The 25,127-nt window shown below is 24.1% G+C and overlaps 4 protein-coding genes across 8 annotated transcripts; 1 reads left to right on the forward strand and 3 right to left on the reverse strand.

Moving 5' to 3' along the window:
* Nucleotides 1-1,729: 1,729 nt before the first annotated feature.
* LOC129605253 (sentrin-specific protease 1) lies at nucleotides 1,730-5,938 on the reverse strand. 3 transcript variants are annotated; one of them, XM_055514895.1, is made up of 7 exons: nucleotides 5,696-5,938; nucleotides 5,336-5,424; nucleotides 5,024-5,221; nucleotides 3,413-4,346; nucleotides 3,209-3,352; nucleotides 2,918-3,134; nucleotides 1,730-2,862 (listed from the first exon to the last, which is right to left on the reverse strand). In XM_055514895.1, exons 1-7 carry the CDS (start codon nucleotides 5,809-5,811, stop codon nucleotides 2,245-2,247), a joined length of 2,316 nt encoding a protein of 771 aa, XP_055370870.1. In that variant the 5' UTR covers nucleotides 5,812-5,938; the 3' UTR covers nucleotides 1,730-2,244. The 3 variants fall into 3 exon arrangements, with proteins under 3 accessions (XP_055370870.1, XP_055370871.1, XP_055370869.1); XM_055514896.1 differs by having other exon boundaries at nucleotides 2,918-3,110; nucleotides 5,021-5,221; XM_055514894.1 differs by having other exon boundaries at nucleotides 5,021-5,221.
* Nucleotides 5,939-6,835: 897 nt separating this feature from the next.
* LOC129605276 (syntenin-1-like) lies at nucleotides 6,836-13,536 on the forward strand. Its single transcript, XM_055514925.1, has 5 exons — nucleotides 6,836-6,977; nucleotides 10,235-10,615; nucleotides 10,692-11,087; nucleotides 11,523-11,786; nucleotides 11,854-13,536. The coding sequence occupies exons 2-5, from the start codon at nucleotides 10,362-10,364 to the stop codon at nucleotides 11,906-11,908; spliced, it is 969 nt and encodes a 322-aa protein (XP_055370900.1). The 5' UTR covers nucleotides 6,836-6,977; nucleotides 10,235-10,361; the 3' UTR covers nucleotides 11,909-13,536.
* Nucleotides 13,537-13,715: 179 nt separating this feature from the next.
* On the reverse strand, nucleotides 13,716-18,854 carry LOC129605522 (uncharacterized). 3 transcript variants are annotated; one of them, XM_055515338.1, is made up of 4 exons: nucleotides 18,565-18,854; nucleotides 17,385-17,694; nucleotides 14,284-15,375; nucleotides 13,716-14,221 (listed from the first exon to the last, which is right to left on the reverse strand). In XM_055515338.1, exons 2-4 carry the CDS (start codon nucleotides 17,629-17,631, stop codon nucleotides 13,914-13,916), a joined length of 1,647 nt encoding a protein of 548 aa, XP_055371313.1. In that variant the 5' UTR covers nucleotides 17,632-17,694; nucleotides 18,565-18,854; the 3' UTR covers nucleotides 13,716-13,913. The 3 variants fall into 3 exon arrangements, with proteins under 3 accessions (XP_055371313.1, XP_055371311.1, XP_055371312.1); XM_055515336.1 differs by having other exon boundaries at nucleotides 18,348-18,854; XM_055515337.1 differs by lacking the exon at nucleotides 18,565-18,854 and adding an exon at nucleotides 18,365-18,494.
* A 2,015-nt stretch (nucleotides 18,855-20,869) lies between these two features.
* On the reverse strand, nucleotides 20,870-22,158 carry LOC129605584 (dentin sialophosphoprotein-like). Its single transcript, XM_055515445.1, has 2 exons — nucleotides 22,039-22,158; nucleotides 20,870-21,945 (listed from the first exon to the last, which is right to left on the reverse strand). The coding sequence occupies exons 1-2, from the start codon at nucleotides 22,078-22,080 to the stop codon at nucleotides 21,010-21,012; spliced, it is 978 nt and encodes a 325-aa protein (XP_055371420.1). The 5' UTR covers nucleotides 22,081-22,158; the 3' UTR covers nucleotides 20,870-21,009.
* Nucleotides 22,159-25,127: the final 2,969 nt, after the last annotated feature.

Consider the following 25,127-nt stretch of genomic DNA (forward strand, 5'->3'; position numbering starts at 1 on the left):
AGCAAGTCTTCTCTCCATTGTTTGACCAGTCAGATAAATGTTCTCTCCTTTTTTTGTGATTTTGGTAATATGTGCTAAAAATGGAAATTTTTTAAAACGCAGTATTTCACTTATTCAGAAAGCTTTTAACTAAAATTGTTTTTTGAAATTTTCTTTTTTTCTTAATTAAAATTAATAAAAATTTTATTCCTCTATTTGTTTCTATGTATAAATTTCTCGTATTACTTTCCTCTACCAAAATGATTTTGTTTCAGAGATTTAAAGTTAACATTTAGAATAGTAGTTGTTTTTATCAAAATAATCCTTTTTGTTTAACTCAAATTTTAATCTTTTAAAAACATTTAATACATAAAATAAACCTTTCTTTATCAACCATTTAACACTTAAATATCCGGACTTATATTAAATAAAAATAATGAAATTTATCTGAACACTTATTTTAGTATGGTAACATTTAAACCCTCAAAGATCTTAATGTTACAAGCATGAGTAAATTTATCACATCATTTACTTTACTTGTTCATTAACAATTTGTATTTTCTAAGGTTTCAGGTAAAACGAAAAAAAAAAACTTTAATTTTTTTAAAAAAAAACTAAATTTTATTCGACATTTTAGAAGTTAAAATATTAATTTTCTTAAAATGACAAAAAATTGTATTCCGAAGTATAGAAAATAAAAATTGAAAACTCTACAAAATCTATACAATATTATATGTACACATGTATACGTACCATCAAAGCAATGTAAAACTGTGCATTAGACGAAATCAGAAAATATGCTATTTTTACAAAAAAAATTAGAATGTACTTATAAAATTTAATTAAAATTTAAATAAAAACAATTTCACTAATAATTATTTGTAATGTACTTACTATGTACAATATTGAAACAATGTAGAAACTACGATTTTTAATACAGGATCAGAATTGTAAATCTTGAATATTCAATATCTTTGAATTTATTTTGCAAATCAACAAATTAAAGTCATAAATTAAGTCATTTCAATTTACAGATGTATTATCTTATTCAAAATATTGCATAAATTTGTTTTAATTCATAAGAAAAAATACATGCACGACTCTCAATGCGAATTGTGCATTAAAATTTGTCTATAAACAAGCCATAACACAAAGTAATTTTTACTTTAATCATCGAAATTGTTTATCTTTTAGTTAATCATTTAAAATTTAAAATAAAAAAATATTTTTTGTAGGAATTGACTTTTAATATCAATTTTTGTAAGTTATATTATAAAATTTCTTTCAAATGCAAAAGGATATGGACGTATAGTGTATATTCTATTTATGTATTTTTAATAATAGATAACTCTTGTATTGCTTTAAGACTTGTTTTTTCCGATTTTACTGCATTCAAATAAAAATTCGCTAATTTTTTTATAAAAAATAAGAAAATTAATTTAAAACAATTTACAAGATTTTGATACCCTACAAAACTTATTAAAATATTTTTATCAAAAGATTTCTTTTAACTTTGATCCTGTTTAGCATATAAATAAAATTACACTTGTTTTACATAGTACATAATTTTTTTTTGATTTGTCTTTCTTAACATTAAACCATGTTTGAATTTTAAAAATTTTAAAAATTAATGAAAAAATAGAACTAAAAAGCAACTTAATTTGACATAATTAAAAAAATACATTATACAAAAGAAAATTATATTTAAATTAACTTCTAAATTAATCTATAAAAAAAATGTGCTGCTTATTCTTTTGCATTGTTGTAATTTCTAGAACAGAGATGTGAAAAAAATGCTATGGGATAATGAATTTAGTTTAACTCAAAAATAGATTAGGAAAGTAACTATTTTTTTATTATTTTATTTGAAAACTGCTAATCATTAGCACAGTAAAATCTAAAAGCAGCAGCAAAAAAAATCTTAATTGTATGTATATTATTACATTTCAAATATTGTACAAAATTTTTAAACTGAAAAAAAAATATACTTATACAAGTCCTATTTAGGCTGCTTCTTGTTAGATGATATAGTATGTGCAAAGATTTTCGAGATGTTATATTTAACAAGTGAACTGAAATATATAATTTTTTTGATGTTTGACTGGTTGATGAATCTTTAATACTAAAATTATTTAACCAAATAAATAAATTCACTTTTTAATTTATATTAAAATTGTTATAATTCTATTCCAAAAATGGTAAAATTTTTGTTAAATTTCCATGATTGTGTTATTTAATTCATTTTACTGTTTTGTTTTTTAACTTTTATAGTAAAAGTTTTCCTTTAACGATTTCCAGTATCATTTTATGTCTAAAGTATTGCATATGTTGTTGTGAAAATGTTATGCTCTTGTTACGTGTCACATATTCGGCAAACATACAACTGAATACACCACAATCACTACCATTCATTTGTCGTGGACAATCTGCTACACACTCTTTGACAAAATCGTTTGTTTCAAATACAACATTTTTTTTATCTAAAGATTCATCCCTTAAATATTGTTCAAGGGCTTGTAATACTCTTAAATTTGGCGTACCCATCGAATCATAGTATTTTATAGTCTTATTTTTCAAATGTATAATTGCCATACACCAATGGACACCTCCAACATGAACAGGGACCGGTATTATATCATATGAAAACAAATCAACTTTTCTAGTCCAACGCCGTACGGCTGAGTATCCGCTTGACATTAAACGTGGAATAAAAAATGTATTCATTGCATATACTTTCGGATAATTTTCTGATGCACGTATTTCTCCACGTTCCATCAATAAATTCATATAAAAATTAATAACTTCATCATTGAGCCAGGTATCCCCCACTAAAGTTTGTATATCACGTCTTCGTATGCTCATGTTGAATTTTTGAATCAAAACCTTGAAATATTTAAACATTAATGTTATTGCAATGCATAAAACGTTAAATTCTTACTTCGTCAGCAGTTCCACGATATATAGATTTTTTGATTAAAGCATCATCTTCATCAGAAAACTCTGGGAATTCCACCTCCTCTTCTTCCTCTTCTTCGTCTATGATTATGATATCCGCTGTTATATGGAAATTTTTAAATTTTTCATTAACAAGACGTTGGGCACGTTCAGTCTCTTCGCTTGATTTCCTAGCTCTATTCAATTGGATGGAAGTAGTGCTTTTGGTTAATCGCAGAAAAAAAGTATAACAAAGAAAAAATAGTAATGTTCCTATAAATTTTTTCGTACTTACTCTTCAGTTGCTTCAGAAATTTGCTGTTGTCTAAGCTTTTGTTTTAAAGCGAATTTTTCTTGGAACTGTGTCAGCCATTGAGGTTGTAGTACTGGACTTAACTCGTTCTTTTCTTTAAGAGTATTAACTGGTTCGACATAAGGTCTAAATATCACAAAATAAATTCATTTTATATAATAATAAATTATAATATTGCGGACTTACAATTCATCTTTTTTATCTTTGACATTTTTTTTATTTGGTTCATCAAATTTAGTATGAGTTCCCAATTTCCGATATTGTGATAGTATTGTAGTTTCCTCTGCATCCAAATCTATGACTCCCTTATCATTATTGTCATCATCCTCGTCCAAATTAATAACAGGCATGATTAATTTGGATGAAGCTGGTTGTTTTACACCTTTACTAGTGAGATCAATGCGATCGACAATTGGATGATTAAAATCGTGAATTGGCTTCCTCCCTCTAATTCCCTTTCGAACTTTCTTATTTTCAGCTATTGTTAATGAATTATTTTCTGGATTTAAGCACCAACGTTTATCGGAATTATATAACGATGGTACCAATTTTTTTAGGAGCTCTTCATATGATTCCTTTTCCTGAATATTATAAACCTGATTTACTACTGTATTTGGCGTATTAATCATATATGAACTGTGAGCAACATTTTTGGCGTCTTGTTTCCTAAAAGCAGGTATTTTAGGAACTAAGCCTAAACTTCCGTTCATGCAATTTATTGAAGTACTCCTTGATAAATTGGTTTGTTGATTTTGCGCTTGAGAAATTACATTATTTACTACTATCGCATTTCCATTCAATAAATTACTTGTAGTTGGTGTATTATTGCTAACACTATTACCTAGCGTATTTATAATATTCGAAAAAAATGATTTACGGATTGGTTTTAAATCAGGAACATTTAATGGTAATGAAGTAATAATATTTCCCGTTCGAGGTTCTATTAGTGGCGGGACTTGTGACCTAGCAACTGCTTCAACACGAACAGGAATGTTTTGAGTAAATGGACCAAGAGTTTTTTGATTTGCCTTATATTGAGAACTAATCTCATTGAATTTTGAAGCCGGTTCCAAATTATATTTTGAAATATCAACTACTTCAGGACCTCGTTGTAATAACCCTAAAATGTAAACCAATATAAGCAACCTCAAAAAGTATACATACTTACAGCTAAAAACAAACAAATTTAAAAAAGATATTTATATTGAGTGTTTTAAAATATTTTGATTACTTAATCTTTTCTTTTTTTTTAAAACCAATCTTTTTATTGGAACTAAGTTATATTTAACCTGACAGATCATTTTCCTATAACAATTTTAGATAGAAATTTATTTTAACCTGTTTTAAAACGCATGATTATATACAACGTAAGTAGATTTATTCCGAAAATACTTATGTAGCATGTATGTATACCTTATCATTCTTAAAAAAGAACTTATTGGTATACTTACATGAAAATATTTTTAAAATAAGTATTTCGGTAGTCTTCTGCCATTTGAATACTAATTTTAAAAACTGTTTGCTATAATTAATTTTTTAATAATAATGTTTGAAAATATGAAAATTTTCGGCATAAGTATAAATATACGATAAAAAAAGCCGGCAATTTCATAAACAAACTAATACATCAATGAAATGCAGTTTAATTAGAAGAGCCATATGATTTTCCAACATATAATCTCTCTAAAATTAATCATGTCCAACGGCATGATAAAGAACGAGGGGAGATAACTTAAAAGTTAAATTTTATTTTATACATAATTTTAAAATTTTAAGAAAAAAAAAAAATCATACCACCTGAATCAAAGGAATTTTTATTTAATGGTCGACGCGGCTGTAAAATTTCATCTTCATCGTCAGAATATTCTAATTCTGCAAAATTATTACTTTTGCTCATTGGGAATAATATAGATGATCGCTCATTTAATTTACGTTTCTGTTGTGACATAAGAGGAACACTCACGTTAGGAGGTGCATTCACAGTTTGGATGTCATCTAAATAAAAAAAAAAGAAATTGAAGAAAAAAACAAGCAATCATGAATAAAAAAAAATTTTTATAATTTTAGATTATGCATTTCGAACAAGTAGATAAAAAATAAAATTCTCACCTTCAAATGGTCTCTCAATAATTTTTGGAAATTCGTTAGTTACTCTGCGATATTTTGTCAACTGGGAATAATCAGGTTTCTCTTCTGACCTAATAATTAAATGATCACAATATTTTAATTTAAATATAATTATTATAATATATAGCTGTTTATTAAGCACAGAAATAGTAAGTGTATAAAAATATTCGTCATTGCTAAATGATCACAGGTAATCAATCTGTCTGTATACGTTCTGTTACATACAAAAATTAATATAACTGCATATTAAAATGAGTACTTTATTTATAAATAAATTCTTGTTTGTTTTACAAAGCAATATTTCATATTTCGGAAAATAATAATCAAAACTCTCAATATCACCTTCGTTTTAATGAATTCGGTTCGGTGTTGCCTCTGATTAGTTTAAATATCCGACTGATAAAATCCATTTCACCATGAACATTTTCTTTTTGTCTATTCAATATATCTAACTTCATTTGGCTTTCTTACAATCCATTCAATAAAATGTAAGCAAATTTTAGTAAATATCACAAATTATATTTATTTTTTAGTAAAAGAAACAGTACTGAAAAAAAACGCGGCGCGACTTATTTTTTTAACACACACACATTTATGAATAGAAAATTTTTAATCCATCATCTTTTGACATTTAAATTTGCAACTTATCAAATTTTAGGTTGGTACCATTTATTTCTCTACTGTTTTGGGCGACCTCTACAGTTCAACACTATAATAATGTATTTTCTTAACAATAATTCTTATCGCTACATTTTCAAATCAAATAAAAATTAAATAAAAATGAACAATTTATAAACATAAATATGTATATGTACATGATTTTACACTAAAAATTTGCTTGCAAGACATTTTTTATCATATATTTTTCCTTAAATTTTAAGTTAGACGCAAAAGTAACGTTAACATATGTTTTGGCTGAGTATAATTTTTACAGTCTTAAAAATCTTTTTTGCAATTCTTTTTTTGCTGAGAAGGGAATAGAAACAAAATTAGATGTTGGTCGTAGTTAATTAGCCCCAACGTACAAATTTCATACAAGGTGTTGATGAATGAATGAAAAATGTTCAAAACTCACTTTTCTCATTCAGTTCCCAATTAACAAGTTCAAACACAGAGTAACGCCAATATACCCCAAGAATAGCGCCAAGAGTTATTTTAATGTCAGACTATCTATCATCAAGTATATTTTTAAATCCAGCTTTTTTTTTCTATCTCCAAAAATTGAATCATATCGCGAATGACGGAATCAAATTTAACTTTACCACCAAATGTTTTAAATGTCAATTTTATTATTACACTACGTGCACTACGCGCACTACGTACTCAACTTATCAATTGCATATTTTAGCACACTATTAATTTCTACTTACTGACAATGCGATATATGCGTCAAGTTTTTGAACTAAATATGCATATAGTTTTTTAGTACATATGTCATTTAAATTCACAATTTTTTCTTGTTTTTTTCTCATTGTGATAAGAGTTGTGTATAAATTTAGGACTAAGGAATTTGTCGGACATTTAAAAAATTAGAAGAAAGAAAGTACCTTAAAAGTGAAAAATAATAAAAATATTCATATTTAAGAATAAAATTATAATTTTAAGTGTTCAATTTCAAAAATAGGTAAGTAATTTAATATTGTTGATATTAATTCAAATCTTAAGTCAATTTCATTCTATTAGTTTCTAAGTGAATAAAAGAATAATTGTAGTTTGTGTGTGTACGTACATATCTAAAAGTTCATACGCATTTATAATAACCCTACATACATATATCCCAATATAAATTATACAATGTGCATAATATTAAATGTAAAAATTATTAATTTCAATTAAAATAATCTTGAAGTGTAGATTTATGACTTAAATTTATAAAAAAAAAATCTCAAATAGTTTGCCGTGCTTACTGAAAAAATCAATAAAATTATTATTTTTCTATTTTTTTTTTTTTAGTTTATGAGTCATTCAACTGAATGTTTACTTTAATTAATTGTGTTTTTTAGATGTAAGTTGCGAAATTTTTTTTTTATAAAGAATAAATACTAAAATGATAAGATTGAATTGGTAGAGTAAAAAATTAACAAACTCACACAAACACATTTTAGTTGTTGATTTAACTTTAGTTATTTATGATGAGTTGCTTTCAAATCGCAATGTATTCTTTTTCTGTATACAGAAATCTTTGGGGAACCATTATATATGTATAACATATTATTTATGTATGTATGTACCTATGTATTTATCTAAATATTTATGTAGATATTTACCTATGTATACCAATATAATAACGCTTTTGAACTCAATAAAATCAAAAAGATTTTATAATTTGTTGGAATACTTTTCTAAGTTTTAAAATAGTAAAATAATTAGGTGGGTGTGTAGGTAAATTAAGGTAGATTCGCAAATACAGCATCCTTAAAATTTACTTCAATTTGTTTATTCAAATTCTTCAAAAATACGTACATCGTATATGAGACGGCAGATTTCACTTTTTGATATTAATGTTAAGTTCTTTGTTCTCAAAATGACTGTTCTTTTGTCTCTTAGTTCTTTTATTATCTATTTAAAGTCTGACATTAGATTCAATTAGGAAGGTAGTTAGGTAGGTTAGTACCTACCCAACCTACCTTACCTACCCTACATACATACAATGTAAATTTAAAAGGATTTATATGAAAATAATTTTTCAGATTATCTAACTAAAAATTTTCCTCAAACGATGTCAGACAACAATGAAGATCCCTTGGAAACTATGCTGAAAAAGACAGGATGTATAGAACTTCATTATAAAGTTCAAGAATGTATTGCAGAAACAAATGATTGGAGAAAATGCCAAACACAAGTTCATGATTTTAGGGATTGTATGAAAAAATATAATTCTAAAAATCGTGACATACCTAATAATAGAACAACAGCATAAAAGTTAGATATGAACTTCGTACCTACCTACCGAAATTAAACATTTTTAAATTATGATTAAATGAATTTGTAATTTTGAATTTCAAAAGGATTTTTAAAAATCTTTTGTATTTAAGCATCAAAGATCTTGTATCTTAATTAGAAATAAAAATATGTAGTTGCTAAATAAATCAAGGTTTTCATTATTTTCAAATATATAATTATGTAGAGGAATAGATCGGTACATGGATGTCTATTATAAAAAATAGAAGATGTATGTGCCTAAATATATATTAGTACAAGATTATATCATATTTAATAAAATTTTCGACAAACTAATAGAATTATCACTTTTTTAATTGGAATACAAACTTATATCAAAAACTAGAATTCTTTTTTATATTACGTATAGAAATTCAAAACCCACACCGGGTAAATTTCAAAATTCGTCATGACTATGTAAAATTATGTCTCTAAAAATGTATACTTATTAATGATTAATAAAAAAAATTTTTTAGTGTGACGTATTAATTAAGTCTTTACCATTTTATAATTCTCTATATCAAATACTTAGCAAAAAGCTTTATGTACCGTATTGCATAATTTATTTGGGTTTTACCAATCAACTGGTTGATTAATCATATGAAATTTTATTTAGAGTATCATTTAGTTTTGATTTCTGCTATTGTTTAGTTTTAGTTCAACAAGTGTATTGAAAACAATATAAAGATTTTAAAATTGAAATTAATATTTTGTGCGTATCAAATTTGATAAAGTAGGTAATGATGCATAAAATTATTTTTTAATAATTTATATTTTAATTTTGTTTTAAAAATACGGAATACCTTATAGAATAATTAAGTTTATTTAAAAAAAATGTAATTGCTCATCAATTACTTTCGGAAAAATCAATTACTTTGTATGATTTCTCCAGAAATGTTGACCATATTGAATACGGTGAAATTTATTTATTTAAAAAAAAAGTTTTGGTAAATTTTTGTTATGTGCTACTTTAGTTGTGGTTTTTCAATTAACATTTTCTGTCGGGAAATAATAAAAATGAGTTTGTTAACACCTTTTTTTAATGTTACACAGAAGTGCGTTTTATTTAAAAAATATTTTTAAACAATAATACTTCCTTGATTTAATTTTATTTAAAAATTGCCACTATTAATAGGGAAAATATAAACGAGTGACACTTTGTACAGAATGTGTGGTGGAGATTTCATGAATCAACTAATAGTTCAAATTGCAATAATTTTTATAGTATTTAGAGTTGTACGAGAAAATTACTATTATTGGAACGAGCTTGTACTAGAAGTTTGTCTATTCTACTTCGTTTTATATAAAGTAGAGTAATTGTTTTAAAATACAAAATTCTTTTTGTGTCAAGATATCTCTTTGATATAATAATGAACCATAGTTAGATGAATATTGTATATTTCATGAAAAATGAATGGGGTAAAATGATCTCATTATATTGAGTGGAACAACAAAAATAAATCTCTTCGATTACAATCTTAATTTCTATTTGGCTTAATTTCAAAAATAAAAAAACCATGTCCCATGTTCCTACCATTATCACCACAAAATATCCTAAGTATAAAAAAACATTAATGTCGTTTCTACTTCTAATCTTTTCTTGCTTTGTATATTTTTTCCTCGCTTCCTTTTTTTTATTTTGTTTTTTTTTTTTGTAAAAGCCTTTTTTAAGGTCATAAAATTTCTCATACTTCATTTGAAAAACTCCATGTTTATATCATTGTTGTTTAGAAAATTGTGTGGTTAATGAAGGGAGACCGGCAAAATAAAATGCTTAGGCACTTAATATTCATAATATAGGATGAGGTGTGCAGACATTTCTTTTGTGTTTTTAAAACCAAAAGCAAAATGAGAAAATAATAAATAAATAAATAATGTTACAGATTTTGTTAAAAAAACACTTATAAATTTATTATAATTTTTTTTTTTTGGTAATTTCAGCCAATTGTTGAACAAAAGCCAGAAAAAATAAAGAGTTTTTTTTATATAATATAAAACTTTATTTGTATATAATTATATTGAAGAAATTTAAAGTGACAAACACGTATAGAAAGAAACGATAATTACCATGTCTTTGTATCCAACATTAGAAGATATGCAAATCGATAAAATGGTTCAAGCACAACGAACCATTTTAAATGAAATTGTACAACAAAATGCACAACAGCAGCAATCAGTATCTAATTTGCCGTCACCAGACAACAATCAGCCAGCAAAAAATAATATCAATAACACTACTACTTCTAAAGAATTATATCCTGCTTTGGGTAACTTTTTAGGATTAGAATTATCAGAGGATATGATACGCCAAAATATGCCAGAGTAATACTAAAATTATTAATTAATAAAAAAAAGCAAAAATAACTAAATCTTTAATTTTCTATTTTGTTAATTTTAGATATATTCTTCAAGAAAATGTAATTCAATCATCAGGAAATGGTTATCCAGTTGTACCAAGAGAAAATGTTGATGGTGCTTCTCATAGTGGTGTTATTGCACCATTAACTGGAACTGCAGCTATATCGTCACGTGCACAAGTTAATCATAATATACGAGAATTAATTTTATGTAAAGATGCTAATGGAAAAGCTGGTTTAAGAGTTCAGGCAATTGATAATGGGATTTTTGTTAGCATTGTTGTCAAAAATAGTCCAGCAGCTTTAGCTGGCTTACGTTTTGGTGATCAAATTTTACAATTAAATGGAACATTGGTAGCAGGTTATGCTGCTGATAAAATTCATAAAATATTAAAGAAAGCAGATCAAAATAATATTTCACTTGTTGTTCGGGATAGGTAAGAGTAATTAATATTGATAATATTTTTAGATACCTAAATATTCTAAAATTGAAAATCATAATTTTTGTTTACATTACTTTTAAACTTTTAATTAAAATTTAGTGTGTATTGCATTAATCAAGTAATAAAACTAAAAATACGTGCGAATAAAAAAAATTAAAGCTTGTTTAGATGTAAATAAAAAGAAGATAAGATAAGATAAAATAGTAAATAATTATTTAAGACGGAATACAGGAAAAAACAGTGATTTTTGTAATGCAATATCGTAAAATAGACCTTTCGTATTTGTTAAAATTATAGTATTCAAAATAACAAATTATGAATTTTAAATTATTTTAAGGTTAAAGCATTTTACTTATGCTTATAATTTTTAAAAAACTTAACACAATTTAAAAAGGTCAATTTTTTTTTTTAAATATATTTTTATTTTAGACCGTTCGAAAGGACTGTTACTTTACTTAAAGATTCAAGTGGTGGACTTGGATTCCAATTTAAAAGTGGAAAAATTACCACAATTGTTAAAGATTCATCTGCAGCACGTAATGGTATATTAACAAACCACAATATTCTTGAAATTAATGGGCAAACTGTTGTCGCTATGAAAGATAAAGAGATAACAAAAATTCTTAATGAGGCTGACAGGATTGTAAAAATCACAATTATACCAACTTTTATTTATGAGCATCTTGTTAAAAAGTAAGAAAATTTATTTATTTTACAAATATTGATTTTTTTTAAATAAATTTTTATATTTTAATTTTAGATTGGATACATCATTTTTACGTGGAATTATGGACCATAGTATTCCAGATTTTTAAGCGTGCCAAATTTACATAAAAAACAAAATCAAGTCAGTAAGATGAGTCATACGATAGCGGGATAGAAATTTGTAGAAACGGTTTTATTATATTACAAGACAGAAATTATTATTTTAAAATCGGAGTTAATAATTTTATTTTTTTATGTATAAAAATGGGTAACTATAGTTTAAACCTGTATGAAGTCCAATAATATATGCAACAGTATGGAATTCCAAATATACATATAGGTTTTAATTTTACTTTAATTTTTGAAATATAAGATTACATTTTTAAAAGAATAATATAAAATGTGATAAACATAACAATATTGATTTAAAACGTATAAGTTATTATATGAAAAATAGTACCATATAAAAGTTTTTGTATTAAGCCATTTAAACAATTCGAAAGCGCCTTTGTGTCATATGTGAAATTATCAAATAAAATATCGGATAGAAATATTTACGTATATAATAAAAATTTTATATATTTACTATGTAAAATTATAAGAAACAGATAATTTTTTTAAATCGGTGTAAAATTACATTATATATAAAATTTTTCAACATTAAACGTGGATTTAAAATATTGTGATTAAATTGCATATTTCAATATTATACCATTAATAAATTAATCAATATTGTGAAATTTTCTTTTTTTTGAAAAATTATTATGCAAAAAATGTTATTAAAATGGCATTTTTTTTTGTTTACAACATTTAACAAGAACTTAGTTCTGGTTCATTCCTAAGGGTTTCAAATTTTCATAATTATTCATATTATATTAGATAATCAGTATTCTTTACTTAAAAACCTATTTTTCAAATAATTTGATTTTTTGTGAATAAATTCTATAATTAAATTTTAGTTTTTAATGTCACAATGTTTATTTTTATGTTATTTGAAAAATAAATATCAAAAAACAAAAATGAAATCATAGTAGTTACCAATATTCTAATGTAGAGTAGTTATAAGTCGATATTAAAATTTTTGTATTAGAATATGTAACGAAAATTAAAAGGCCCCGTTTTCTTTTCACTGCAATACGCTCTGTAGTTAATGAAATTACAACGATCATTAGCAAAAGCAGTATGTATTTAATTTATAAAAAATAAAGTGTTAGTGCATGCAATTTTCTTGTTTGACACAATTGCAATAATTTATAATTTTGATAATTACAATAACTGAAATTTACGAATTATATAAAAAATATTTTTCAAAAAGGAAACGAAAATAATTTTAATTCATAAGGGCTGAATATCAAATAAATAAATGTAATTAATTAAAGAAAATTTTGTAGTCGTACAAAAGTGCTATATTATTTTTGGTAGAATCATAGTTATAACTTGACTGGCGTTTACATTTAAATATTTGCACTATAATACTATTATTATTATTTTGATTATTACTATTATTATTATTACTATTTTTAATGTATTGTAGTTTTTTTACTGTTTTTGTTTGAATTTTTTGAAATAATGAAAGAAACAAATTATTTTTCTAATGTACTGAAAGAAGTTTAAATCTAAAAAAACGAATTATTTTTTTTAATAAATAAGTTTTTGTGCGAAAAAAAATAATATATATATATATATATAAATATATGTTAATTGATTATACATGTGGATATATTGTATAACTTTTATTAAATAAAAACGAAATATTTTGAGAAATAGTAAAATAATTGTTTTTTACTGAATAATTTTTATATAAAAAATTGTGTACTTTCCCGATAATTTCAGTATTTCTCATTAGGCACGGAAAAATTTTTGAAGTTAATTAAAAAAGTATAGTTTTTTTTAATTTTATTAATTAACAAAATTATTAAATTATAAAAAAAGAAAAAAGTAATTAATTGAATGAGATGCATTTATAAATAAAAATCAAAAGACAAATAATAAAAAAAAAACAGAAATAACTTATTCAGAAATTAGATTTTAAACATTACAACTCTAAACTTGTGCAGCGGCTATGCTGAACGCAAAACTTTTGGATAAGTATTTATACAGCTAAGTACTTTAACATCAATAAGAACTTTTATCAAAAAGTAAAATCAAAAACCATAAAAGTACACTAGTTGTATATAATCCGGCCGCTAAGCCAACGCTTGCTTGAAAACCAAAATTCGCAACAATAAGATGTGCTAATCCACCATAAATTAATATTAAAATACCATTCGTTATACACATTGGATATTTGACGTCCAACCATTCTGAGTGTCTCATACTGGCTTTGAATACGAAATCCTGCAAAAACAATGATATGGCTTGTCCAAATCCAAGAAAAACGGATGAAACGCTCAATAATAGTTTCGATTGTGAAAAGCTAATAGCTATAATGGAAAATTACTTTGATTACATATGTTTTTTATTGAGATTCTCTAACCAATCTTACAAATCAAAGCTAAAGATTTAGCAATACATCCTAAAACATGCCATTCAATTTTCTTTTTTACCAATGAATGACCAAATCTTGGAGTCATTAATGAAAAACACATCCACGGAAATGCTATTAAAGAATATAAAAATGGAATTTCAGCAAATTTCAAATTGTGCAAACGAATTGCAATTCCTGGTAATACAGTTAAACACATAACGTAAGAAAATATATCTGTTGAATTCAAAAATGTTGTAGGATAAAGCTTTGATACACCTAGAGCTCTGTGCATGGGTTTTAAACAGTAATCAAGAATTTTTCCACAAAATGATTGTTTTACTGCTTTCATTACACCAAGAAAACGTTGAAAGCGTGAAATTCTTTCTTGTTGTAAATTATCAACTTTTATATCTTCAATTTGATTACTTTCGTTTATTGTAATGCCATTTAAAGATTTTGATGAATGCAAAACTTCAAAACTAATTCGACGATCAATAGTAACTGTACTAGAACGAACTGTTGATGAAACATTTTCATCTTCTTCCGGTATAATTTCCATTATTTCAACTCCATTTGGATTAATATAACCCATAAAATTATCTTCCTGATCTAAATTCATAAAATTATAATGAAGCTCTTGTAAATTTGACATAGTTCGTGCCATTGGACTTCTCCAAAAATGTTGTAATTCAATATTATCTAAATTATCTAAAATATTGGGGTTTGATTTACTAATATGTTGTGTAAATGGTTGTAAAGTATCAAATCTAGGTTCTGATAATGGTGTTGGAATTAATGATTGAGCTATTGGTGCTACTGGTGCAATTTTTCTTGCTAAAATATCTTCTCTTTGTTGTTTTAAAATATCTTCAGTAGTTCTTGTTACTAATAACGCTAATGGTATCATATTTATTAATAATGAAGCCATTAAAAATATAGCTTGAGCAATCCCATATAAAGTTCGTACACTACAAAAAACAAACGACAAAAATAATTGACAAAATGCTTCTCCGCATACATGTATTGTTTTTCGTACATATTTATCGTCACGTGGTCGTACCGCTTCAAGAACTCGATGCGTTCTGGCCATCACTAAGCTAGAACCAATTCCTACAAAAAAAAAAAAAAACAAATTATAAATTTTGTTAAATTTCGTTTTTTGGTAAATTTTGATAATCTAATGAGCTACATAATTTCTCATTAATATGAAAGAAATTACACATTTTTTTCATTAAATAGTGAAATATTTGAAAAATGCTAAATATAAATTTTATCTGTACATTATTCTATTTACATTAGAGCATTTCATAAAATTTTATGTACCTATGTCATATACTACTTATGAATTTATAAATTTCCTTAATAGCTCATAATTTCCATGCTGCATATACAACATATACCTTATTTTCATTTGTACAGTATTGCATATATTTGATCGTATGTACATATATACATATATTCACAATTTCTGCCAGTAAAAACATTTCTTAAAGATTTTAATTAAGTTCAATTAAAGGTCGTTAAACTAACAACGGAACTGAATTTATAATCGCTTGTAAATAAAATTATTTTTAAACTACATTGTCCAGAATACGGTTCATCTTGTGCAGTACGTAACTACATATTCTATTGGAATTACTTCTACTAAACGGAATAAAGTACAATAAAAAAAAGAATAAATTTAGTAAGCTATGTACATAATATTATACTTATGTATGTATGGATGTGTAGTTACATTTTGTAGACCCCCGCAATTCGTAAAATAATTTCCTTTAATATCATAAATACAATTTAAGATGACCAGATCTTTTTTTGTCTGTTGTCTCTGCATCAGAATATTTTCAACGAAACAGAAATATTCGGTCAATATATAGATTTTTGTATTTTATAATGTACATACATATAGATAATTACGTAGTACGTATTTTTAAATGGTAATTTTCTATACTACAATTGTATTAAAATGTGAATTGAAAATTGCAATAAAATTGTATATTTATATAATTCAAGAATTGCAACTCATAAGCTGAATCGTGTATTAAGACTGTATTACAATTTTGTAAGCAAGAAACATTTTAATGGCAAAAGCTTTGTGTTCTGCATTTCTAACATAGATACATACATTTAGTGTAATTATTTTAGCGCTATTAATATTCATAATTTTCATATTTACATAATTTATTTTTCCTCTAAATTAGTTCAGATTAATTGACTTCAAAATTGCAATAATACGGACTTAATACAAAATTCAGCTTATCAGTTGTTATTGCTGAATTGTGTACCAATGCAGTATTACTACAATTTTGAAGTCACGGATTATTGAACAACATTATGAGTCTAAATAAAGTATATATTTTTGAATTCGATCTTATTTGCTTATCATATTCATTCAAATATACTATATTTTTTTTGATATCAATATTTCATATGGTTCTAATACATTTAAACAGACATATGTTCATTATGTAAATACATCATATTAGTCATAAGATAACAAAGTCTTAAAAAATAACAAAAGTATAGCTGGCTACTAAGTAAATTATTAATTTTTAGTTTTTTAATATTTGTTTTTTTGTTTATTTCATAAAATTTGTCTACAAACGATAATAAGATAAAAATATGAAAACTGAAAATAGATTATAATTATAAAGAAACCAAAGTTTATACATACATACATACATTCGTTGTGTAGGAAAATTTAACCAATTAATAATCAAGATAGATACATATGTTGATTATTTATTGTTCTAGGTTCTAATTTTGACTAACTTGTAAAGGGGAATTGCTTACGTATGTTACAATAGTAGTTTGATTGGGTATCTATTAAAATGCAAATTTAACATGAATTTGAATATTCAGCAATTGAATTTGTATTGCTGAATAATTGCCGTTAGATCTGCATTTTGATAAATGCCCATTGTGTTTTCAAAAAATTTAACAAAATAAATTTAAAATGAATTTAAGACAAAATTTTCTCTATCTTATTATTTATTACAAACGGAGCAAGAAAACTATGATATACTAGTTTTGTACTATATTTATTTTGTTAGAAAAAGAAGACGCAAGTAAAAATAAAAACGAATAAAAAAAAATTTGAGAATATTTTAAATTTCATTTACCTCCAAATAAACCGTAGACAATGACAGCAATTACTTGTGTTGTTGTTGTTATTGTTAACCAAGCTGATGAATATAAACAACCACATATAGTTAATGCTATAAAAACAATAACAGTAGCACATATAATAACTTTACGATGTTCATTCTCCGGTTGTATAATACCATTACAATTTTCAACTGGACTCATTAAAATTGATTGACAAATTTGACCAATTGCTTGATAAATAATTGGCGGCCATATTCTCATTACAAATTCATAATTACTATCAACAATAATACCATAAAGATAGGCTGGAGTTGCGATAAATGCCTAAAAGTATGCAATTAAGACTATCACTATTATATTTTGTTTTGAATAATAATTATTTTGTTTAAATTATACATACTACAATTTTAAAAAATTACTAAATAACTTATTTTGACGTTAGAGTTATGTTTTTATTTTATGGCCACTCAAATTAAGAAAGAATTAGTTTTGATCTACATAAATGAGCAAATTTATTTAATGTTTGGTTGAACAAACATGTAACTGTATGTTGCTTTTAGTAAGAGTATAAAAACTGCAAAGAACATAATAATATTCGTACAAACATTTGATTTATTCCATTAATAGATTAACTTACTAAGCAAGGTAAATTAATAAATAGTATAGTAAAAATTTTTATTTTTATGATCTGAGTATGGAAGAAAAGGTTAAATTTTTATATAAAGGTCTAAATTCTTAGATATGAGTTTTTGCGATTTATTCAAAAATAAAATTCTTATTGCTGAACAAGTCATATTCAATGTTAGATTAATATTTTAGTAAATGGCTTTTTTTTATTATATTCAATTCTCTTTGCGTTGCAGTAATTAAAACAAGCCGTATTTCGAGATAATTAAGAACTTTCAAACAATTACGATAATAACATTTTATGTTTTTAATTCTTTTTCTTTTTGTTTTTAATAAATAATTCAAGTTACGTGTATTGCAAACCCACATAACAGGTACTTTTGTTGAATATGCTTTTTAATTATTTGTGGACGTATTCGTCGTCTTGGCGCACCAATTACTGGCCCGGTATCCTTTACTTTAACAGCAACAGTAACAGCTTCCATATTATTCTAATTTATTGTTAAAAATTATTGTGAACTTTAATTTCTTATTTCTATTTAATTATTTCTTTTACAGACTATTAACCTATATATTTTTTGTTTTGTTTTTGTACTGTGATTAAACTTTATATCCAAGAAACACATCCGCGCACGCATACACTAAAATTATAATTTTATATTTCGTATTTTGTTTATTAATTTTTTTACTTTTTAGAAATTTTATACGTATTTCTTTTATAATTATTTCTAAATAGAATAAAAACAAAGAAAAAAAAATATAAATGTAAAATTTCATAAATTAAAATTAATTTTTTTAATTCTAATTAAATTTTTACAATTTAAGTATGAAATGTAAAAATTTTTTAATATCATCCTTTTCTAGACCACGATTCCGATAATACTAAGATGTATAGATGTACATAAATTCTTTGAGTGATAAAATAAAAAAAAAACAGAAAAGAGAAACGTAGAGGGCTTAAAACCAATTTTGCTTTTCTGTTAATTTTTCACTTTTTTTCTCGTTAGTTGTCACTTTTCTTCTCATTTTTATTACTCTTGTTTTGTCTTAAAATAAAATGTTGTTGTTGCTATTTTTTGTTCTCTTCATTTAATTTTTGATAATAAAGTTTTGTTTACGATGATGTGTGCGGTGGTGACAACAATGATAAAGCGATGTTTTCTTTTGTATATTTGCACATACATGCGGTACATACTCGTATATTTAAAAACATACAAATAAGTCGTATATATATACGTATTTATGAAAATCATATTCTTTATGTAGTTTTAACAAGTTGATCTGTTTTTCTTGTTGATCAATCATCGCTACTAACTATCATCATTTTGATATACCATTCTTCATAAATCTTTGATAACAATATTTACTATAATTTATTTGCATAGACAACACAACTATATAATATAATAAGACGTATTCAGAAATGTGTACTCTAGAAAAAATTTAATATATGCATGTATAATAATAAAATATATTGCTAATTATATTCATATATATATGTTGTATATACATACGTACAAAAATTAGATAAACGTCTTAAATTCTTTAAGTGTACATACATTAAGTGTATATTATGCATACCTATCTGGCTATGTCGTTACACATCTGATACATACATAATGTGTACAAGTATATATGTATATAAAAAATATCGGTACGAAAGCTTTCATTGTTTACTTTTGTTTTTAATATAGTTTAATTTGAAAAATATGAAATTTACTCTCAACTTTAGATTTAGGTTTGCAATATACTTCCGAAAAGAGTTACAAAAACTGGAACTAAAACTAATTGTACAATAATTATGTTACACAGTTGATTAATCAGTATATTAATTATAAAATAATTATATAGTTAATTATGTAACTCTACTATATAGCAGGGCGTATAGTATTCCTACCATTTTATTAGTTTTAAAGATTAGCAAAATTTAATTTTTATGACAGTTCAAAACTCCAAATATATTTTAATAAGAATAACTAAGTAAGCGTTTTACAATATTTATAATTTAAATATGTAATTAAAAATTTTAATGCCTCCTTTAATTCTTTGTAGAATTTTTAATTAAGCGTATAATTTCATTCTAATTTTAATGGTTTTTTTATTCTTCTCTTCCTAAAAGTATGCAATGAGCGATAAATTAATAAATTAAAAGAATAATAATAACTTTATGTAGTAAGACATCGTTTAAAAATAAAACAATTGTAAGCAATTAAGAGAAATTTTCACAAAAATCTGATAAGAACTTGTAATTAAGTTCAAATGAAAAAAAGTTTGGCTATTTTTGAAATTACATGCATGCATACTATTTTGCATTGATATTCAAAAGAATGAAGTTATTAAAAATTTTGAGAAAATCTTGTAATTTTTTTTGTTCTTCTCTCAGAACCTTGAGCTTTCAAAAGGAGATATTTTTCGTGCTTAGTATTCACAAATCTATTGCAGTAAAATAATGACGTATTACAATACAAAGAATGAGTGGTGCAAAACAATAAGTATAAGTTTTAGCAATACAATCGATAAAAGATTTGTTTTTAGATAAAAAATTTTGATGATAGTAATTTCTTATTGTAATTATTAATATGAATAGTATAACTATTAAGTTAGTTATAATTATTAATATTAAATTTTATAATTAATTTTTAAATTATTTGTTTTAAAATCGTTTACCATAAATCAAAATTAATACAAATAAATAAAATTGTTGATTAATAAGAATAAAAAATACCTTATGCTAACAATGATAATATAGTAAAAAAAAAGATTACTGTATACAAGTACATATACATATTCTTTGACTGATCAAGAAATTCTGTTACTAGATTTTAAAGACAATATACTCCATAATTTATTTTTGTAAGTGCAAACCATTTCAATTACATATTTGTCGAAAAACTTATATAGTTATTTTTTTTTATACATGCATTTATTCTAAAATAATTTTATATAATCTTCAAATTACAAAATACACATTTCAAATGAATGGTTTAAGTTAAAATAACATAATAAATGATTTTAAAAGATTTCAGCCCCAACATTTTCTAAAATTAAAAGATCATTTGAAGCGATGTCAATTGATTCAGTGTTAGTGTTAGATTCTGGTGAAATCGTCGTAACAATTAAATTTATATTGTTATCATCACCTTTTGTCACATTTGAATTAAGATTATCATCAGAATTGGTGACTTTTATATTTGCAATTGTAGTAACAATTTCTTCACTACTCTCTTTTGATTCAATACTTTCTTTTGATTCACTAGATTTATTTGTATTTGTTACAGTTTTTATGGTCGTTTCCGTTAATTGATTACTAATTGTACTTTCATTAATTGAACCCTGTGTTGTTTCTGAATTTCTTTCACTATTTTCAGTCGGATTTTCTTGCACTGTAATAGTTGTTGAAACGATTTCTTCACTGCTATTATCTGATTCATTACTTTCATTTGATTCACTAGAATGTTTACGTGATTTTATTGGATTTTCATTAGTTTTTGTTATTTCATCTGTATGATTCTCAACAGTAGATTCTATAATTGATTCCTGTGTTGTAGTATCTGAATTATTATCGATTACTTCACTTGAATTTAAATGAATTGGTCTTTCTGTTGTTGCAGTTGTTGTTGTTGATATTTTTTCATTACTGTTACTTAAAGATTCATTACTTTCAATTGATTTACTATTTGAAGAATCCGATTCATTCTTTTTTATTTCAGAATTACTTGACAGAATATCATTTTTTTCATCATTATTTATTGGAATAACATTTTTTGATTCTATTTTATTCTTGGATTCATCTGAACTACTACTCGATTCACTAGATTGACTTGTTTTTTTGTTTTCAATTTCAGTAATACGATTTTCAATACTCTCTGAAGATTTTGAATCAGGATCATGAAGACTTTTTAAATGTTTTGAAAATTTATTTGGTCTTGCATCGGATTCATGTAGAATCTGTAATTTTAATTTAAAAAAATAAGATAATTAAATATATGTATAATAAAAAAAATTATAATAAAATAAAATATTTTAATAAAAATTAAGTACCGAAATTATTAAAATTAATGAAAATACGAAAAAAATCTTCATTTTTCGTTTTTAAAATTTAATAATTCAAAAATATTTTTAAAATTAGAGAATTTCACGATATTTAATGTGCAAAACTCATTTAATAACTGAATTAAAATGGGAATTCATTCATTATTATTAAGGCTATTTGGTGAAATGGTGTTAAAATGATTACAAAAATTTTCTTATACAAATAAATTTATACAAATATAAAAATAAATATTATATTTTTAGTATTAATGTAAATGCCCATTTAAATATTTGTTTGAAAAAATATTTGATTGATAAGAAAGGATGCTTTTGCCTTTTTTAAAATTATAAAATTATTCACTAAGCACTAAGAAAATATTGAATTTTTTTCTTTAATTTTGAAGATCTTTTATAAATATTCAATTCTTAATAACGCCCACCGAAAATTTTCAAATCAATAATTAATTTTATATATTTTTCTTTTCATTAGAAAAATATTATCAGAATTATCAATTATTTTTAAAATTTTTATTAATAGCCAAATGTAAATATAAAATTATCAAAATATTTTATTTTTCCAAAATATTTTATTTTTTGATTTTTAAAATAATTACAACGTAAATTTCTTACCAAAAGATGTATAATATGAGATTCTAATTACAAATTGAAATCATTTCTAAACACTAGCTATATCTGAAGTGTCTCAAAGAATAAGAATAAGAATTTCACCTAAAGAATAAGAATTTAATTTCTTCAAAATTTAATACTGCTTTATGGTGACATAATGTTTACTGCAGTAATTGTTATAATGAAGTCGGAATATGGTATTTTTCAAATATGATGATCAAATGGAAAATTTATTACGATGGTTAAGAAAAATAAAACAGTAAAAACAATACGAAGAGAAAGTTTTCAGTTTTAAAGAAGATAATTCTTTAAATTATATACGTATACCTAACGCAGTAAATCTTATCACAATCATAGTAAGATAAGAATATTTTTTGAGCAAGAATAAATCTACAATTTATTTGCGTATATAAATATTGCTATTTATGATAAGGTTATAATAAGTTTATGTTGTTTTTATTTTATATCTTATGATTCATGAGATATAAAATATATGTATATGAAATCTGTAACTATTTCAAATATTAAAAATACTTAATTAATTTACTTGTGTAATGCAAGTAAATAAATATTATGACTTCATAATTTACATTACGAGTACTAACGCTTATTTTTATAGGAAATACAGATGCGAAATGACTTAAATTTTTGGTAGGAACATGATGTGAATATATTTCTATATGTATATAGGTAGTAAATGAATTCCAATATTTATCACAAAAATTAATAAAATTTAAATTTTAAATATGTTATTAAAAAATTAAAATTAAAACTGCTATGCCGTCTATAAACTGTAAAATTTTGTTATTGAATTTCGTTCATTAGAAAACCCGTTTATGATCTAAAATAGAAATCACATAAATTTCATATTTTCTTAAAAAACACATACCGCTATAATGTTCTAGTACGTTATGATATTTAATACTTATATGGTATTGAATTAAACAGATTTATTTGAAATCTTAAAACAGATAAACGAATTTTCTTAAGATTTTGATTTTAGATCATAAATTTAGGTTCTTGAGATCAAAAATAAGCAAAATCTAATGTATATAAAATAATCAATATCCAACGTTAATAATTTGCTCAAATATAATAAGATATATAGGAAAAAATAATAAAAAAAAAAAATTTCATATTGAAAATTTTTGTAAGTTAACGCTATTTTATACGCTTTTCTGACTAAATATGAGGTGTGAAATCACTTGTCTTATAGGATGAGTTCAATACAGTTCAATAAAGTTCTTAAAAAGTTTAACAACATTTGACCTAATACTAATAATCACACACAGTAAAATTCTTGTATATGAAAGTAATTTATTCCAGTTTGAATAATTATAAAAATGTACTTCACAAATATATATATATGAATAAATGTATGTATTTATGTATATGTTATTGTACAATTTTTAAATATTCTTGTATTATTTTGGAAATTGAATGAAAACTTATTAACTCTTTTAGAATTGAAATAATTCGTACATCTTTGTATTCGAATACACAATAAAAGAAGGAAATAAATTCGTATCTGCCTGCATAATTTCTATCTGTCGCTAACGAAACTATTACAAAAGGGTTAATCAAAATTTTAATAACATATAATTTTTGAAAATTGTGACACAGCATTATAAGTACAATTAATTTTCACCCGCTATCGGATAATATTATACATTTTTACATTGATAACAATTACTTAAAATATCTTAGTTTATTAATTGCTTGAAATATCGCAGTAATAATATTGGCAGTAAAATAGAATGGGATTGATGTTAGATAATCGTATACAACTTTTATTATATAATTTGTAAATCAAGTTTACTCGGAAGTATTAAAGGGTTAAAGTAAAAATATTTCTCCTAAAATAAATTCGCGTAAAATTTCAAAAAAAAAAAAATAATTATACATTCAATGTAAATACATACATAACATTCTTTTTGCTAAACATTTTTTTGTTTTTTATTTAGCATTCATTTTTCTTATACACAATCATATTATTGTAGAAATGATTAAATAATATTGTATCCTGTAAAATATTTAAATAACCTTGTTACTTACAGACCAATAAGTTACTCAAAATAACAACACAATGTATTTAGAATTAAAATTTTAAAAAAGTAAGAGTTGAGTAAATATATATATATATTTATATGTAGGGATTTATTAAGAAAATCATTCATCTCCGTTATCACCACCCATGTTCGTCATAGTTTCAAGATGAAAAAATATTCAACCTCTTTCTAAATCGTTTTTTTTGTTCTTGTTACTGTATAGTCACAATATTACAGATCTATGCAAACACATTTTCATTCATAACACTTTAAAATTGTTGTACCTAAAAGAAAAATACATTTAAATTTAGAATGAATGTGGTGTTATCTAGACGATATCTATGAAATTTACTGCAAAATCATAAATTAGTGTAAGAATGTCATTTAAAAAACGATGATAATGATTATGATGATCGTTAGCTA

This window comes from Condylostylus longicornis, unplaced genomic scaffold (genome assembly GCF_029603195.1).
Source record: "Condylostylus longicornis isolate FDR11 unplaced genomic scaffold, ASM2960319v2 ptg000013l, whole genome shotgun sequence".
NCBI classification, from domain to species: domain Eukaryota; kingdom Metazoa; phylum Arthropoda; class Insecta; order Diptera; family Dolichopodidae; genus Condylostylus; species Condylostylus longicornis.

Bases quoted from the DNA above. Each gene is read 5' to 3' on its own strand.
- LOC129605253 (XM_055514894.1), bottom strand. From the start codon at position 5,811: ATGAAGTTAGATATATTGAATAGACAAAAAGAAAATGTTCATGGTGAA. The intron at 5,222-5,335 runs GTGAGAATTTTA...TTTTTTATTTAG, and splicing joins TATTGAGAGACCATTTGAAG to ATGACATCCAAACTGTGAAT. The intron at 3,135-3,208 runs GTAAGTACGAAA...ATTAACCAAAAG, and splicing joins ATTTCTGAAGCAACTGAAGA to CACTACTTCCATCCAATTGA.
- LOC129605584 (XM_055515445.1), bottom strand. From the start codon at position 22,080: ATGAAGATTTTTTTCGTATTTTCATTAATTTTAATAATTTCG. The intron at 21,946-22,038 runs GTACTTAATTTT...TTAAAATTACAG, and splicing joins CATTAATTTTAATAATTTCG to ATTCTACATGAATCCGATGC.
- LOC129605276 (XM_055514925.1), top strand. From the start codon at position 10,362: ATGTCTTTGTATCCAACATTAGAAGATATGCAAATCGATAAAATGGTT. The intron at 10,616-10,691 runs GTAATACTAAAA...TGTTAATTTTAG, and splicing joins ATACGCCAAAATATGCCAGA to ATATATTCTTCAAGAAAATG. The intron at 11,088-11,522 runs GTAAGAGTAATT...TTTTTATTTTAG, and splicing joins TCACTTGTTGTTCGGGATAG to ACCGTTCGAAAGGACTGTTA.
- LOC129605522 (XM_055515336.1), bottom strand. From the start codon at position 18,482: ATGGAAGCTGTTACTGTTGCTGTTAAAGTAAAGGATACCGGGCCAGTA. The intron at 17,695-18,347 runs GTAACTTGAATT...GCATACTTTTAG, and splicing joins TATGTGGGTTTGCAATACAC to GCATTTATCGCAACTCCAGC. The intron at 15,376-17,384 runs GTAAATGAAATT...TTTTTTTTGTAG, and splicing joins TGTCTACGGTTTATTTGGAG to GAATTGGTTCTAGCTTAGTG.